Source organism: Kogia breviceps, chromosome 14, assembly GCF_026419965.1.
Source record: "Kogia breviceps isolate mKogBre1 chromosome 14, mKogBre1 haplotype 1, whole genome shotgun sequence".
NCBI classification, from domain to species: Eukaryota; Metazoa; Chordata; class Mammalia; order Artiodactyla; family Physeteridae; genus Kogia; species Kogia breviceps.
This window is the reverse complement of record NC_081323.1, coordinates 33,617,735-33,636,701: the sequence shown is the minus strand read 5'-3', so window position 1 is coordinate 33,636,701 and position 18,967 is coordinate 33,617,735. Positions and strand designations below refer to the sequence as shown.

Below are 18,967 nucleotides of genomic sequence, written 5' to 3'. Positions count from 1 at the left end.
ATGTTCTGAATAAATTGTGCTATTTAGGAAAAAATACAACGAGGGCAAAATCTAGTGGAAATAATTAAGGAATCTATAATTAAGAGTGTATAGGACTAAATTATTCTTTGACTAAAGAGCTGTGTATATAATCACGCAGGATTTCAACCCAAGCAGTCAGAGGCACTTTCTTTCAGGAGACTTAAGTGTGTGATGAAGTTTCTAAGAATCCAGCGTGGGTTATTTCCAGCAGCAAGTTTCCTTCCTTATGAAAGATACCACATAAAGAATCATTGAAAAGCCCAAAGCTACCCCACTGTGGCTCCTTACATAGTTAAAACACTATTAGAGTAAAAGAATCAAGAGATTCCTGTGGAAAAAAATCCCTATCTCTGTGCTCACCAGGGCCCTGCTGTGCAGACTTATCCAGTCGCTGTAGAGAAATAAGAGCCACAAAGAGGGTGTGATGGTGTGGGGGGGTGGCATTTGAGAGACACCCGGTTTGTATTGTTCCTGCTGGAAAGACCCTGATCTGAGACCAGCCCTGGTGGCCCCCAGCTGAGAAGGGCCTACTTGTAACCTTCATTCCTGCCAGGCCCTGGAGGGTGTGGGGACTGCATTATGAGGCTGAATGAGAATTAGATGCTTAATTGGGTCCTGGAAAAGGGAAAGAAAAGCCAGACGTGTAGAATGTGATCGGAATCCAGCTCAGTTAAGCCAAGTGTGGCAACACCTGGGAAGGCTTCAGTGGTTGTGATCTTACATAAAGGAGCTGGAACTGCCTTTTAGAGTTCCATGGGGGTTAGCACAACCAGCAAGGGTAGATGAGTAAAACGGGTCGGGCCTAAGGTGGTCCAATTGAAGATATAAGAAACTGAGTCCTCCAGATCTTTTACACATAGGAGATATTTCTACCTATCCCAATGCTAGGCAAGGATGCAAAACATTTGAAACTGACTCCTCTAACCAGCTCCAACTTAAATGTCATTTCCTTGTTCTACAAGATTTTTCTTCACCAGGCCTCAAAAAAGGTGACTCACTCTCCTCTGGGCCTCCAGAGTTCCTAGTTCATGCCATAACATGTGGCTTGGGGGTGGTCCATGTTCTCAATCTCAACCCCCCCACCCCCATCTCAGCTAGCTTGTGAAGTCCATGAAGACATCAGTATGCCTCATCCATTTTTATCTCAGCACATAGTAGACGCTGAAGTATCTGGTGGATATGTTTTGGGGGTTTTCTTCCCAAATATTGGGTTTCTATAGACTGGTTATTCTGACAATAACTAATGATTAATTTCCAAACCATTCTCAAAGTGGCTGTATGGAGGCACATCATTTGGTTAAACATAAAAGGAAAAGGTATATGTATATGTCTGGATTTCATGCCCACCTTTGGCTACCACCACTGCCTTTTATCTACTAAAGACAGCTTCTGATTTTGATTAAGGTAGAAATTCCCAATTAATACATGAAGAGGTGTGTTGCCATGAAAGGGGTGTCTTGCAGAAACATGCAGATTTTCCACCAGTATGATCCTGTCATCTTAGTCATTCATTTTTTTTTAATTAATTTTTATTGGAGTATAGTTGATTTACAATGCTGTGTTAGTTTCTGAGGTACAGCAAAGTGAATCAGCTATACATATACCTATATCCACTCTTTTTTAGATTCTTTTCCCATATAGGTCATTACACAGTATTGTGTAGAGTTCCGTGTGCTAAATGGTAGGTTCTTGTTAGTTAGCTATCTTATAAATAGTAGTGTGTATATGTCAATCACAGTCTCCCAGTTTATCCCTCCCGCCACCCATTCCCCCTTGGTAACCATAAGTTTGTTTTCTACATCTGTGACTCTATTTCTGTTTTGTAAATAAGTTAATTTGTACCATTTTTTTAGATTCCACCTATAAGTGATATCATATGATATTTGTCTTTCTCTGTCTGACTTACTTCACTTCATATTGACAGTCTCTAGGTCCACCCATGTCACTGCAAGTGGCATTATTTCATTCTTTTTTATGGCTGAGCAATATTCCACTGCATATACATACCACTTCTTTATCCATTCATCCTTTGATGGACATTTAGGTTGCTTCCATGTCTCAGCTATTGTAAATCGTGCTGCAGTGAACATTGGGGTGCATGTATCTTTTCAAATTATTGTTTTCTCCAGATATATGCCCAGGAGTGTGATTGCTGGATCATATGGTAGCTCTATTTTTAGGTTTTCAGGAACCCCCATACTGTTCTCAATAGTGGCTACACCAATTTACATTCCCACCAACAGTGTAGGAGGGTTCTCTTTTCTCCACACCCTCCCCAGTATTTATTGTTTGTAGACTTTCTGATGATGCCCATTCTAACTGGTGTGAGGTGATACCTCACTGTAGTTTTGATTTGCATATCTCTAATAATTAGTGATGTTGAGCATCTTTTCATGTGCTTTTTTCTTTTCTTTGGAGAAACGTCTATTTAGGTCTTCTGCCCATTTTTTGATTGGGTTGTTTGTTTTCTGATATTGAGCTGCATGAGCTGTTTGTATACTTTGGAGATTAACCCCTTGTCGGTTGCTTCATTTGCAAATATTTTCTCCCATTCTATGGGTCCTCTTTTCATTTTGTTTATGGTTTCCTTTGCTGTGCAAAAGCTTTTAAGTTTCATTAGGTCCCATTTGTTTATTGTTGCTTTTATTTTCATTACTCTAGGAGGTGGATCTTAAAAAGATCTTGCTGCAATTTACGCCAGAGGGTGTCTTGCCTATGTTTTCCTATAAGAGTTTTATTTTATCTGGTCTTACATTTAGGTGTTTACTCCATTTTGAGTTTATTTTTGTGTATGGTGTTAGAGAATGTTCTAATTACATTCTTTTACATGTAGCTGTCCAGTTTTCCCAGCACCACTTATTGAAGAGACTGTCTTTTCTCCACTGTATATTCTTGCCTCCTTTGTCATAGATTACATGGCCATGGTGCATGGGTTTATCTCTGGACTTTGTGTCCTGTTCCATTGATCTATATCTGTTTTTGTGCCAGTACCATACTGTTTTGATTACTGTAGCTTTGTAATATAGTCTGAAGTCACGGATCCTGATTCCTCCAGCTCTGTTTTTCTTTCTCAAGATTGCTTTGGCTATTCAAGGTCTTTTGTATTTCCTTACAAACTGTAAAATTTTTTCTTCTATGAAAAATGCTATTGGTAATTTGATGGGGATTGCATTGAATCTGTAGATTACTTTGGATAGTATTGTCATTTTGGCAATATTGATTCTTCCAGTCTAAGAACATGGTATATCTCCCCATCTGTTTGTGTCATCTTTGATTTTCTCATCAGTATCTTATAGTTTTCTGAGTACAAGTCTTTTGCCTCCTTAGGTAGGTTTATTCCTAGGTATTTTATCCTTTTGATGTGATAGTAGATGGGATTGTTTCCTTAGTCTCTCCATCTGATCTTCCACTGTTAGTGTATAGTAATGCAAGAGATTTCTGTGTATTAATTTTGTATCCTGCAACTTTACCAAATTCATTGATGAGCTCTAGTAGTTTCCTGGTGGCATCTTTAGGATTTTCTATGTATAGTATCATGTCATCTACAAACAATGACAATTCTTCTTTTCCAATTTGGATTCATTTTGTTTCATTTTCTTCTCTGATTGCTGTGGCTAGGACTTCCAAAACTATATTGAAAAACTTCCAAAACTTAGTGGCAAGAGTGGACATCCTTGTCTTGTTCCTGATTTTAGAGGAAGTGCTTTCAGTTTTTCACCATTGAGAATAGTCATTCATTTTTTACTTTTGAGAGGGAGCCAAGAGCATGTGTCTACAAGTGATGAACACCGGTAGAGTGGTCAAGGAGAAGCTTTAGGATTGAGGTTCTTTGGGAGAAAATAGGTTAGATGAGGGGCAGATGGCTTACAATTGTACTTTTGTCCCGAAGAAATAGGAACTAATTTTAAATCAAGTATACCCATCTGCTCAGGCTGCCATAAAAAAAAAATACCATAGACTGGATGGCTTAAACAACAGAAGTTTATTTTCTCACAGCTCTGGAGGCTGAGAAGTCCATATCAAGGTGCTGGCTGATTTGGTTTATGGCAGGAGCTCTCTTCCTGGCCTATAGATGGCCCCCTTCTCACTGTGTCTTCATATGGCAGAGGGAGAGAGAGAGAGCTCTCTTCTTATAAAGCCACAGTCCTATCAGATTAGGGCCTCACTATTCTGACCTCATTTAATTTTAATTACCTCCATGAAGGCCCTATTTCCAAATACAGTCACATTGCCACTTGGGACGTCAACATATGAATCTTGTTGGGGAGGGTCACAAATATTCAGTCCATAACCTCAAGTCTGATCAGAACTATCCTTTGATAAATATTCCTAAAACCAGCTGTTGACAAAGGCCAAGTATGTGAGACACCCGGAGTGAATACCCCATCCCACAAATCAAAGAAGTCTGCACATCTGGTCTTGGGTTTAAGCTGGTGAAGTCAGATTTCAAATCTCACTCACGCAAACATAATGATATGAAAGCAGATAAGTAAAACAAGCAAACGAACAACACAAAAACAGTAATTAAAAGAACGAGCTGGTAGCCACGGCAAAAGGAAGGCATGAGCCTGGTGTCACCCCCAACCTACTCCCTAGCTCTACCAGGCTCTGAAATAATCCTGAATAGGGTCGTACTAGCTACCATTTACTTTCCCAACTGGGAGAGGAGCAGCCCAGGGAAATTTCCACAAGCGCATTAAGCCAGCCATGAACACCTTTATTCTGCCTTACCCCAAAGAGACAGGAAAACAAGCTGTGATTCTCCATTTCAATGTTTCTTGCTGGGAGGAAAGTGGGAAAGGAAGGGCAGACCAATAACAAATGCCCGGATCTAATTACCTCTAGGGAAAAAAAAAAAAAATAGGAATTTCACCAAATAGAGGGCAAAAGAGAAAATAAATAAGGCAAGATCTTGGGGGTGAGCAGGAAGCAGAGAAGGAGGTGCTGGAGAGTCCCAGATGAAGCCCTCTTGAAAGAGGAGCCCCCTTCATTCCCTGAGGCGTCTGTGTAGGGTTTGCATAGGGTTTATCACCTTCTGCTTTGGAGGCTGAGAGAGAAAACAGCAAAGAGAATAGTGAAGCCCAAGCTGACTTTTTTGTTCTTAAAGAGAGCAAAAACAAGTTGCAAGGCTCACGTTGAATTGAAAAAAACTATCCAACCCCAAGAATAGCCCCCACTGAGACAGGCAATGGTACCAACAAAGTGGTGGCCTGGGCTGGGCATGGGACACACTTGCTGAGGAATCCAGCACGATGAATGTGGTAGGTGCTGTGACCACTTTACCCCTCCCAAAGAAAACGATTCCACGGACAATGTGAGAAAGGAGTAGCTTGCTAATGTACGTGTCACATGCTCACCCTGTAGTAATGACCTTATTGACCTGTATGTAGTCTTCATAAATTAAGAAAATTAACCCTCTCTCTGTCAAACATGTTGCAAATATTTTCTCCTGGATTGCCTTCTGTCTTTAGATTTTCTTTAAGATACATTAAATAAATTTTACTGTGCTTTCTTCTAAAATCTTTAGATATTGTTTTTTAAGTGATCTATATGGGAAAAGAATCTAAAACAGTGTGAATACATGTTGCTGTGTGGCAGAAACTAACAGCATTTTAAATCAACTATACTCCAATAAAATTTTTTTAAAACTCAAAAAAATTCAATAAGAAAAAAAATGAGCAATCAAATAGAAAAATTGGTAAAATATAAAAATAAATGACAGAAGAGAGGAAGGGAGGAAGGAAGGGAGGAAAGATATTAGGAAGGAAGTTAGGAAGGAAGGAAGGATCTCAACACCCTACATGCAGAGGGGTAATAATAAAAGAAAAATACACTGTAGAACAGCACTAGTGCTTTCTTCTCTGAGATTTATTAATCCAGCTAAGCCAGTCTTCTACTCCATTCAATTCTTTTCATTTATACATAGCACGGACTCAATATATATGCTGGCTGGCTGGCTGGATGAATGAATAACAGCAAAGAGGAGGAAAATGTAATAAATTCTTGAATGATACAGAGAAGTGATTCAGCTAAGTTTTTATGCTTAAATATCCTTGATTAAGAGACATCAAGAAGTAGATATTAAATTTGTTTCAGCCAAAAAATATTAATCAAGCATTTATTATAGTCAATCATTATCTCTTTTGATCCTCAAATGTTGTGAGGAAGATATCATTACCTCCATCTATAAGTGACAAAACTGAGACTCTGAATGTGAACGAGACCTATCCAAGATCACACAGAGATGCCAGAGCTTGGATTTGAAACCAGCTGTGCCCAACTCCAGAGAGCTACACTCCATCCCCTTTCACCAATGTTGAGCTTCCCACAAAGGTGGCCAGAAATGGACAGTCCTGATGCTCAGTATCTATCATGAGTAACAGAAAAGGGAGTTACAAAAAGCAAAACAAAGGCGTATTCAAAGGAGAGAAGAAATTTGTAGAGGCTAGACTTGTGGTTTGTTGTGTATCATTTGTTGTCGAGAAGGTGGGTAGTAATCTGTTAAATGCTGTCTGGTTTATTTTGCCTCCCTTCACTTTGGATGAATTTTCCTAGGAGTAGTGTTTATTCTTTACACCCTTGCATATTATCACAAAACATCTGGATATGAAACCTGGTTGCTATTCAAGCAGCTATGTGAATGGATAAGCCCAAGCCATTACCAAGGACTGGAATTTTTTTCTTGAGGTTAAATATAGTTTATCGCTGTTGGAACCACATCACTAAGAGGAGTTGCATCACTGACTTTTACAATCATTTTAAAAATTGTTGGTGCCTTGATTGTAAAGAGCAGTTTGTGGGGAAGTATCATAACAATACAAAGACTCAACTTCTCTTCAAGTCCTGCCTTCTCACTGACGCTCTGTTCTTGCTCTGTAAGTTGGTCTTTGATCTCCTTTGGTATAGTTGCACTAGGATTCTACACCTAGAAAGTGAACTTGGCACTCTAGGATAAAGTAAGGTCTAATGGAGCTCATCTCCCCTAACAATCAGTTGCTTAAAAGAACATAAATTGATGTTTATGCATGTGGAATAGCTGCTTTCCTCCATTTGAGCTTGGAAGTTAAATATATGTGACAAACGCCTTAAACTCTGTGACCAGTTTTCTTCCATTTTAGTATCATTGTGAAGGTAACAGAGTTTAACCTGTTAAGGAACGTCTCATCTGTATACATTAACTTGGCATTTCTCAAAATTTCATACAGATACCATTTGTTGTACTGAAACCATACTCCTTCTCAGATGGGGCTCCAATCCAGCCAAAAGTCAGACTGGAACTTGAACCCAGGATCCCTGACTAGGAGGGGACTCAAACCCCTTGTCTTTTCATTGAAACCACTCACCTGGTGTCAGGACTTATCGAAGCTCATGTTCTTTAGTCTCAGTGCAGAAAGAATTCAGCGAGAGGCAAAGTGATAGGCAAAGAATGAGTTTATTAGCATAGGATGCTTGTGAGAGATATAAGCAGGCAGGCAAGGGAGTGCAGCCCTGAGAACAAAGAGGGCTACATTTTTATAATCAGAGGGAAGGTGGGGGAAGACCACCTTCTCCCTCATTTTGGGGGAGATGTCAAGGTTTACATCATTAGTTCCTCCTTTGACCCTATGTGGTCTGACTGGGCCTGTCATTGAGCTATTTTAATCATATGTATATTAGCAAAAGGGTGATGACATATACTAAAATATGGTAATTTATCTCAGGTTTCAGTATAATGTCCCCTTTCACCTAGTTTCTTTCCCCTTTCACTTACATTCCTGTCTTGACTACATGCAGGAATGCAACCCTTCAAGGACCATTCACTCCCTGACTTCATGTAACAAGATTCAGACGCCATATCTATTGTCTTGTATTTTTAACTATCAGGATTTGTGGCTTGAGTGTGCGTGGCACTTGAATGCGCCTGGTCTTCCTTCAAGGTAGTGTAGATTGTTGCTAGGTTACTAGATTCTTTTTTTGAGTGGTCATTAGCTTACAATAGTCTCCCAAACTCCCTTAAAATTCTGTCTGTCTTTAAACCCCTAGTAGGATTTTTTAACTATTTAAGTATCCTACTCTATTCCTATCAGTTCTGTAGATGATTTTAGGTGATATCAAAATTAACATATTTATTATCATGTGTGAAAAAATTAGGCAAAAATTAAGCTCACAGTTTTATAGCTACGATTGCTATGGGACAAAATTAAGAAGCAATGTTAGGCCTGAGTCAATTAAAAACATTATTAAGCATTAGTTGTCACAATAATGATGCATAACAAGCCATCTTCAATTTCAGAGGCTTAGAACAACAATCATCCATTCTTTTTTTCAGAGAAGATCAACCACATATAGTCTGGGCCAGGAAGGATGTCAGGCTGTGAGTTGAGTTCAGGTCTTATCCTCCTTAGATCAGCTGTTCCCTAAAGCATGTTCTTCTTGGGGCAAAAGGCAGGAGTACAAGAAGGCAAACCCCAACTGTACAAATGCATTTCAAACCTCTGTTTGACTCACTTTTGCTAATATTCCATTAGCCAAAGCAAATTCCATGACCAAGCCCAATGTCAGGGAACAGTGAAGTCAACTCCTGTAGGGGTGGAAGACAGGAAGTGAGCCTTTCAAAACAATTACCTAATCCATTACATTAGTAGTAAAGTTGGAACATAGATATGGCAAAAGTCAAGATGGTTCATGAATGCTTGCTTTGGTTCAACACCACTTTAATTCAATATAATTGAATCCAGACAGGCCCTGCTTTCTATAGCTGTAATGATACCTATGCAACTACACATTCTGAGAAATAATTATTTGTAATTTTATTTGTTGCATGGAGTTTGTCAACACAAATCTCAGAAGAAAAACTTGCAGAATCTTCTAACTTCTCTTCATGTCTATGTATGTAAAAATCTGGTTAATTGTATTCTATATGCATTTCAGTATCTTTTCTTTGTGATGAGACTTGCTTCATTTTATTATTTTTTATGTAATGCAACTGACCTACAAAAGGTTATCATAATCAAGGCTTTGAAGAGGACAGTTGAGGTTGGTAATTGAAAATGAAAATGGCACTGTTTGTCCCAGACTCTTTCTATTTCAGCACCTTTTATCTCCTGCTAGGAGCCCTGAAATGTACCTCATTTGTGTTCCAAGCAGCAGCAATCAAAATGAGGGAAGGACAGGCAAACTGAAATAAATAGGCTGTAGAGGCAATTTTTGTTTTGATCAGACTCTATCGTCTGTGTGAAATGGCATCATTTCTCTGGGGCACTCAGATGCATTGCCCAGCAGGGGGGAAACCCTTAGGATAATAACAGTTCCACACACATCAGAGTAATAAGTATCTGTCATTCTTCTCTCCCTCTTTCCAAATACACCACACACACACACACACTTGGACATGCATACACATATACACATGCATATTCACATAAGCGTGCCATTGCACACATACATAATCATATATTCATACCACATGCACATGTATCATGCACACTCATGATATTAAATAAATGAGTAATGTCTACCAAACATACCATTAGGGTCTTCAAAAGCGGATCTAAGAGACCTCTGCTCAAGAACATGGCAATATATAGAGCTACAACTATGATTTCTCTTTTCATCTCTGTCATGGATCTCAAAACCTGCCATTACATCTCATGCTAATCTGTGCCAATATGGTGGCATAACCTGAGATTTCTCAAACAAATGTACTATATTTTAAAATAATGAGGTTGAAAAGACAAAACATAAGGCAAACAACTTAAATATTTACTGTCTGATTTGCCTTTGGGGTTTTGCTTTCTTCAACTTCTTTTTTCCTCTCTTGCCCAGCTCTTAAAAGTGTTTTGTATGCTCCTTCATTTTCATTGAGCATTATTATATTGACTAGCATCCTGTCTATTAGCTAGAAAGTTCTCTGAGATGTCAGAGAGGTACCTCTATAGTAATATCACCAGGGTTATTACCATTGAGAGTAATGACTTTGAAAGAGATTTCCTGGAAGAATCAGCTACAGGTACCCTAGAGCCCATCACAAACAATGACCCCAAGGAGAAAGTCAAAGAAGTAATGATTAAATGGTGTTAGGTCAATTAACTGTCCTTCCATAGTAATCATATCTTATGAAATATAACAATTATGTTGTATTTTAATAAGTTCTGATGGTATCCAAGGAGTTAGAACATTTTATAGTTATTTTTATAGTGAAAAAGCTAAGGCTTTTAAATACTATGAGATTTGGTAAAAGTCACTGAAGAAATTAAGTGACCAGCCAGGATATTCTCTTTTATGACATGTCTGTGTCTTGCCCATTTTCTGTTGGGTTCCTTGTATTTTCTATGTTATACTGTTTTCTTTATACATTAGTACAAGAGTCCTTTGTAAGTGAGATATATATTATATATGTGTGTGTGTGTGTGTGTGTGTGTGTGTGTGTATACACACACACACACACACACACACACAAATGGCAAATATCTTCTACTCTGGTTTACTTTGCACTCTCTTAATGGTGTGTTTTGATAAAATAATGATGCTAATTTAAATGTTTTCCAGATTATTAGTCTTTTGCCTAATGGTCAGTGTTTTGTACCTGTGTAAGAAATTTTTGCCTAATGATATAAAGGTCTTTTTCCATGTTACCTTTCAAATTTAGTTCTATAATCTACCTGGAATTTATATTTTCATATAGTGAAAATCCTTCAGTGTAGGTCTATTGTTTTTCCACCTGAACAAATTCTATTTTTTCCCTGAAAATTTTTTATTTCAAATTGGAAGTTTGAAAGAAGATTTTGCTAGTATGAAATTTTACATTAGTGATATTTTCTTTAAGTGCTTTGGAGATATCATTACATTGTCTCTGGATTCCATGGTTTCTATTGAGATGTCATCTATAATTCCTATTGTTGCTATTTTGAAGTTAATGGGTCTTTATTCCTAAATAATTTTATATTTTTTTCTTTAACCTTGATTTTCTGCAGGTTTACACTGATTGGCCTGAATAAGGTTTGCTTTGCATTAATTTTGCTTGGGTATCATAATACTCTTAAAGCAGTGGCTTGATATTTTCCATTCAATTTGGGAAATTATCAGCCATTATCTTTTAAAATATTGCTTTTGCTCCATTACACATAGGATACACCCTATCTCATATGTCTGCTAATTCTTTTCATCTGTATTTTATTCTTTTTTTTTTTTTTTTTTTTTTTTGCGTTATGCGGGCCTCTCATTGCCACAGCCTCTCCCGTTGCGGAGCACAGGCTCCAGACGTGCAGGCCCAGCGGCCATGGCCCACGGGCCCAGCCGCTCCACGGCACGCGGGATCCTCCTGGACCGGGGCACAAACCCGCGTTCCCCTGCATCGGCAGGTGGACCCCCAACCACTGCGCCACCAGGGAAGCCCCTGTATTTTATTCTTTATATTTTCTTCTAACTTAGCTTTCAGTTTGTAAATTCCTTCTTCAGCTGTGTCTAACTGCCACCAAATCCACCTAATTATAAACTTCAATTATTATATAATTTTCAGTTCTAGAATTTACATCTGACTTTTTTATTGTCTAGTCCAGTTAAACTTCTTTGCCATGAGAATTCTCCCTCTTGCCACCCAATTCTTAAACACATTAACCATATTTTAAAGTTTTATCTACAAATAGATCTCTAACATGTCTCTATATATTGTCTTATTGTCTTCGTTTTCAGTGATCCATTCTTGTTCCTCAGGAATGACTGGTAATTTTTTATTGAATGCTAGACACTATGTGCAAAAAAATTGTAGAGATAACTTGAGCCTCTGGGTGGCCTTATCTTCTTCCAGAAAGGATTTATTTTTGTTTCTGAAAGGCTGGTAGGATTGAGTAGAGCACTGAAATCTAATCAGAGATTAAATTGATTAAAAGTAGGCCTTCAATTTTTTTTAAGAACTGGTCTATTTCAAGTTCATTGCACCCCAAGTACAACCCACAGAAAACTCAAGGTACTTATCAGAGCTTCTCTTCTTTGGTGGGCCCTGACCTCAAAGTTTTTCTCCTCTACCCCCAAACCTCATTAAAAAACATCTGAAGGCTCTGTTAAACTTCTTTGTATGTGGAATATCAGGTTCACCATTTTTCACCTCCTCCAGCTTCTGCTGCATTAATGGCTCTCTAGTGCCTTAATTTCCTCAAATAATCTGTTCAATGTTTCTAGCTGTTCTTGGTGGGAGTGTTATTCTACAGTATGATAGTCTACTTTAGGCAGAAATCCCTTTCTCTAGTTGTGGCATGCAGGCTTCTCATTGCACTGGCTTCTCTTGCTGTGGAGCATGGGCTCTAGGTGTGCGGGCTTCAGTAGTGGCTCGTGGGCTCTAGAGCGGAGGCTCAGTAGTTGTGGCACGGGCTTAGTTGCTCTGTGGCATCTTCCCGGACCAGGACTTGAACCTGTGTCCCCTGCATTAGCAGGCAGCTTCTTAACCACTGCACCACCAGAGAAGCCCTGTCAGTGTAATTTTAACTTGCATTTCTTTTCATTAATAGAGAAGTGAATCACATTTTCACAAAACTACAGACAATTCTTATTTTTTAATTAACTTCCTGTTAGATTTCTTGCTCAATTTTCTATCCAATTGTCAATCTTGTTTATGTTTAGAAGTACTTCATATATCAAAGATATTAACCCTTTGTCTATGATAAAAGGTATAAATAATTTTCCTCAACTGGTAATATTTCTTTTTTTAAACATTTCTTACGGTAGCTTTTCCACCCATAAGTTTGTGTTTATATAAAGTCAAATAGTTCCATTTTTTCTAACTACTTCTGTTTCGAGGCATGCTAGCAAAGATTTCTGTTCCCCAAGCTTAGAAAACTCCATCAGTAGTTTTTTCTGTAACGAACGTGTTGATGAGTAATTGAAAAATAGTCTATTTTCTAGAATTGACAGAGTAAGAAAAGATATGACATGGTTAAGTCCAGCTGGAAGTTTCAAGTTTTGTTTTCATTTTCCCAACCTCATCCTCAGGAACTAGTGAAAAGAACTCATGGGCACAGTCACTTTCATGTTGTCCTTGTAGGACTTGGGTATCCATGAGTCATGTTTTCTTATGTTATCCCCTTCCTGACTTTTCTCATCCAGTCTCATGTCATCAACAATATAACATTATCCTACATGGACATCTCCCAAATCCCCACATGTCTAATTAATTCTTACTTTTCTTCCTCAGCATTAGATGCAAAACTTGTTTGGCATCTCCACTTAAATGACCCTCTGCTTCAGTCTTCAAATCTAAAATGACTCTCTTCACCTCCCTTCACTTTGCTTATTTTATATATTGTCAAGTACTGACCTTCCTACCTTCCATCCACCCAGGCTCAAAGATTAGTCACCTTACTTCTTAAGTCTTACTTCCTGATTCTCAGCTTCAGCAAGTCATTACCAAGAGTGCAAGTTAAAGGTATCTTTCTTTGAAGAGATTATACACTGGATCTTTCCTAGCCTTGCTTCATCTTCACTAACAGGAAGGTCAAGTTGAACCTACTCTGGACTCAACAGGTATTCATGTAATGAAACTGAATTTAATCTTTTGTTTAAAAAAAGTACAGAAATAATAAAAACTTTGAAGTTATGGACTCGTCTAGTACTTTCTATATTTATTTTCAAATGCCCTGGCTCTTCAAGCTGTGAAAACATAACATAATAGATATTTAACTAAGAAGTGAGATTATTGTCCTTTTGACTATCTGTAAATTTTATCACAATAAGAAATATGGATGTTAACTAGACTTATTATAGTGATCATTTTTTCCATATGTACAAATATCGGATCAAGAAAAACGGTCTCCTTACAACTACATTTAAGCATGTTATATAGTATAGCTTCAGCCACAGCGAGTGGATGACAAGCCTTATGAAATTAACTAAAGACAGATTCTCAGCAATCCAAAATGGCAGCATCTGAGGTCTTCTAGGGGAGCAACTGAGCCATTCATTTGTGTTTAAATTTCACTGCCAGGAGAATGAAGCTTTCAGGCATGCCTGAGGCAAAATAGGTTTTCTTTTTTTCATTCTCTTCAAAGTTTAAGCTACATAAACTCACACACAAATTTCCTCACACACAAATTCAAATTGAGGGTTGTTCTGATTAAACCAAGTTTTGCTGCTTTCATGCTACCAGCTTTCTAATTTGAGAAATTGTGCATGTATGTATGTGATTATCTCACAAATTAGAGAGAATTTAGAATATGACAGCATTAAAGTATTCAATCAACTCAACCTACTATTTGCTCCTTTAAGCTTTTCTGCAAAAGAAGTTCAATCCCAGGAGTATTTTTAAACTTAAGAGGGCAATGGAGGGTGACAGAACAATTGGCAGTCAGGCTGTTCTAATTCTCTATTAATCAAGGACTATCTTCTTTTTCAGCTCAAGGCGAGGACACACCTAGAGTTCCTGTGAAAAGCGAAGGCTCTGGTGACACAGAAAATTCTACCAGTCCTGATGGTAAGTTTCTGAGCTATCGGAGTCACACAAACTACAAATCTGGGACATTTTCTCTGTGTAATCTAGGATTAAGGGAACTGTCTAGTCTATGAGTCAACATATTCAGTTTGAAAAAGGTAAAGTTCAGAAACCATTTTCTACTGGGAACTAACAAAATTGGCAGCCTTTTGAAAAAGACAGCATGTGCCTCAGTTTAATCTTACTTCCCAATACCAAGGAAACAGTGGATAAATCCAAGGCTAAACTGAAGTCTAGCTGGTGAACTTTATGGAAACACTCAGCATTCAGAGGAGCCCTGGCTTGAGTTTGGGCTAAGGTTATTCTTGGACCTTCATCACTTCACTGTATCACACATCAGATGGCTTGGCCAAAAACACAGTGACTCTTTAAAAGTACTTTATAAATAAATTTACAAAAACTTTTTTTTTAGTCACATCTCACTTTGAAGGCATCTAGAAATTGTGAGCCTCAGGAATATTATAGCCTTGCCCCTGCACAATGATACTGGAAACCCTTTGAAATATCATTTAGAAAAACAACTATTTGAGCACACATGATTTAATTCCACTTGCCCACAGAGCTTAAGAGAACCAGAATTATTGTTCAGTGATCAACTGTTTATATATATATTGTTGTTTGGGTTATTTTAGCCAGGAAAAAAAAGCCAATTACTTTGAGTTGATAATGACCTTGGGAAAATTTCAGCCACTGGTAGAAGTTACTTGGTGGTTTTAAATGGTTTTCTATACCATGCATTCCACCCTGCTACAAGGCTTGCCATCACCTTAATTGCCTCCCTTAATTATAAGCCCTTCTGCACCAACTGATTTTTTAATTAAGTATTAAAAAAAAATTTTTTTTTAATTCATACAATTTTTAAAGGTCACTTTCCATTTATAGTTATTACAAAATATTGGCTATATTCCCCATGTTCTACAATACATCCGTAAACCTATCATACACCCAATACAAACAGATTTTTTTTTTAACCCCTGGGCATGCTTTATCTAGGGGAATAATGTTGTCAAACCCCAGATTCATCCATTAAAAGCCACCCCATGTTGGTCATGCTCAGTTGAATGAAACCTGCCCCAGCCTTGCTGTGACGCTATAGGCATGGTTCTTAACTAGTTCTCTGCAGAGCATGTTCCAAAGAATACCAGGTCCATGCAATGCTCAATGAATAAAAGGGAGATGAATGTGGGAAATACTGAGTTTTAGTCCTCACTTGGAGATTTGCCATGCACATTCCAGGCTCTCCAAAGTCTCAGCTGTAAAGAAACTTCTTAACATCATTTAACATTGCTTTTCCCAAACTTATTGATCATGAAATGCTTTTCATACTAACACTTATTAGGTTTGGGAACTAGGGACCCTTGGGTTGGAGGAAGGAACAGAAAAGGAACACTCACCCATATTTTTGTAGACCAGGATAGAAAGTGCATACATTATTCTTTTTTTAGAGGTACACTTCCTGTAACTGGCCAGTTTATACCTGGGGTAAAGAATGGGCTCACACATCATTAGAAACCGAGGTTAGTTTGCAGGAGGAACAAAGAGACCTGCTTTTAAAACCTTCCTCCTTGAGAGAGAGTTGGGTGGGCTGCCATCCAATGTCATTCCCTCTTCTTTCAAGTCTCTTTGGAATGTGAAATCCAGCACCTGCCACTGTTTTACTTTAATCGAGTTTTCATGTTCAAGAAAAAGAGATTTGGATTGTTGCTTTTGTTCCAACAAATGAAGACTATCCAAATGAGAACAAACAGAGGTTACTTAATTCAGAGCTTACCAAAGCATGGGTGTCACACAGCCATTATCACTTGTGTTTGGCCAACTCAAAGGCAGGGAGGGAAGTGGGGAACTTCTAACAAGAGGGAAGACTTCAAGCATCCTTGATTGGAGGTTGCTGGTAAGGGGAAGCTGCACTTGGGCTAACTAGAAGTGGCTGATTGGTTTGGGAACATATTTGGCTTTCCCTGGCTGGTCCTGTGTTGGGAGCATGGAGTAAAATATAGGAAAGCTGGCAGTCACTGACCAAGTCCTGACCATTCTGAGCTGCTTGCTACAAAGGTTTGAAGTCAGAATTCTATTATGTTTGGCCTAGCCATTGTTCATCTGTATAAGTCTTGCAGTTTATAATATGGGCTTTGATGCTTTAAAAATACCAATCTAATTAAACCTACTGACCCTTGAAAATTTCCAGTGTCTGCTATGCCTGCTCTGGGCTCCTTCTGGACAATGGTATTAATTAATTATGCGTGCTATTTGTATTGCAAATGCTTACATAGAACTCACGGTAAAGTAAAAGCACACGTTTCATCATTGCTGTGCCATCTGGTTAGATGTTTTGCTTTTCTATTTCATGGTGTCCACTGCCAGTGCATCCACTGGCAAGTTTACAGCCTCAGTTTTGAATTTCAAAATTGAAGACCTGGCAAACCAAGCAGGCCTACTGGCATTGCTGTTTTAGAGGGAACTGCTTACCTTTCTGCATGTCGATGATCTGGTTTGCTTTGTTTCCTCTTTATTTTCTTAGACATCTATTAAGGCCTTTGAATTTACCTAAGGATGGTAATAAATACACACAAAATATCAACCCAAAAATCTGGTATGAAATGACAACTCAGCTCCTACAGTTTAGTAAAGAAGCAACTCTGCCCTCCCCATTCCCCTACCAGTAAAAATCTGTAAGAGTGGTCCCCAAATCTTGAATGAATGAAAACAAACTGAAAGAAGTATAAGATAGGAAATCAGGAATGTAACAATTCACAGGCCATTTTAATATGTTTAAGAGATTTGGGTTTAACAAATATTTAACCTTTTTGTTCTCCTTTCTGGTTCCAGTTGAAATGAATAATCAGGTTGACAGTGTAAATGACCCAACAGAGAGTCAGCAAGAAGATTAATAGGTAAGTTGCCTCTGTTACAAGATTTTCAATTGATTAAATGGGCCAGCCATAGAAACTGCTTGTAAAAGGCATGTTGGATTTCCCTCAGTTCTATCCAGTCCCATGGATAGAACTTTTAAACGTTTAAAAGTTTAGCCTCAGGCTAAACTTTTAAAAATCTTTATACCAAATAACATATTGTAAGAAACTTACCATCTTTAAAGGAAAAATATAAGCTACAGCATATCCAGATCATGCAATACCCTGGTTTTCTGAGCTTTGATGACAAGAAAAAAATTTTTCCACGCATCTCACCTCCTGGCTTCCTGGAGTGATCAAATTATTTCAGCAACCCCAAGCTGATTCTGAAGCATTGCTTTTCCAGAAGTTACCTGCTGAGTTGTTTAGTATATCTGTTTTTAAGCCTAACACTAAATCTTTGCCCTGGAGAATGTGAAAGGCATTTGAGTGTATTTGGGCTGATGATAGAAGCCTGCCTTATGTCCCATCCTCTCACACCACTACCTGTGGACCTGAACCTCTACACAAAGGTTTGTGGAGTTGAATGAGCCTCAGGGAATTCCACAGGAACATAAATGGGGCCAGATGATATTTAGGAGTTTTTCCAGACCAAAATTCTAAATCACTCAGCCAAGACTGAAGTATATCTAGAATAATGAGTGGTCTGTAACATTTTTTTGTATCTTGAGGGCTGGAGAGAACAATTAATTAGAGAAAAGAAGCCAGCCTAGCTATTCTGATTCCTAGCTTAAAATACTAAGCTGTGAAAAAAAACTGTGGGATAAATGAATTGTGCATCATCCAGGGCAAGACAAAAATGTGTTGATACCTTTGCCTCTGTCGACTGAAAAAAAAAAAGCACAACCTAAAAGTTGAGAATTATGTTTTATTTGGTGGACCTTCTGAGGACTTCAAGCCCAGGATAGCTCTGCAGGACTGCTCCGAAGAGGTAAGGGGGGAAGCAGGAACTATAGGAGTTTTACAACAAAGACCAGGTAGTCGGAACATGAAAAGATTACTGTTAATTAAAGAAAACCAGATATCTCAAATTAATGAATTTAGCCCTTTTCTACTTATGGGAAGATGCAAGAATCTGGGCTCTTTGGAATCATTCCTTTGACATGCAGCTTAGCTATCTGGGGCCAGTATCCTGTTCTTTCCCATCCTGAGTCCCCTCTTAGGGGTGGCTGCAGTGGCTGACGACTTACCATGGAGTGACAGAATATAGCAGGCAACATTTTTCATTCACAGTGCTTCCCCATGGTCATAAATTGGACCAGCATTTGGAAGCAAAAAAGAATATATTATTATGATTAGTATAACTAGTAGTAATCTGGTTGCAATAAACCATCAAGTCCACAGGAGAGATAGCTGGAGAAGCCAAATTCTAGAAGGATCAGGTAGAGAGAAAAAGATAAATGTTTCATTTTTGTTTACAAAGGTATACTTTATCAACGTGTAGGTCACAGCAGAAAAGATTTTTTTTTCTGGAAAAAAAACAAGTATATTTCAGAAAGTCATAAAATTATGAATTATATTTATCAGTTGATTAATTCCTGATGAGGTCCTGAACCAAGATGGTGGAGTAGTAGGACGT

At 38.2% G+C, this 18,967-nt stretch overlaps 1 protein-coding gene and 1 long non-coding RNA gene across 2 annotated transcripts in view; one reads left to right on the top strand and one right to left on the bottom strand.

The window, feature by feature from the left end:
- Window positions 1-18,967, top strand: part of MACROD2 (mono-ADP ribosylhydrolase 2) — a 1,977,737-nt gene that overhangs the window by 1,939,765 nt on the left and 19,005 nt on the right. The window contains exons 17-18 of the mRNA XM_067012448.1: window positions 14,384-14,461; window positions 17,306-17,370. Coding sequence (XP_066868549.1) covers window positions 14,384-14,461; window positions 17,306-17,367 — 140 coding nt within the window. The 3' untranslated portion in view covers window positions 17,368-17,370. The remainder of the gene's footprint in view (window positions 1-14,383; window positions 14,462-17,305; window positions 17,371-18,967) is intronic.
- LOC136792508 (uncharacterized) lies at window positions 8,503-18,682 on the bottom strand. The gene is made up of 3 exons (XR_010836399.1): window positions 18,579-18,682; window positions 16,946-17,023; window positions 8,503-8,581 (listed from the first exon to the last, which is right to left on the bottom strand). It is a non-coding gene; the product is annotated as an uncharacterized lncRNA (long non-coding RNA).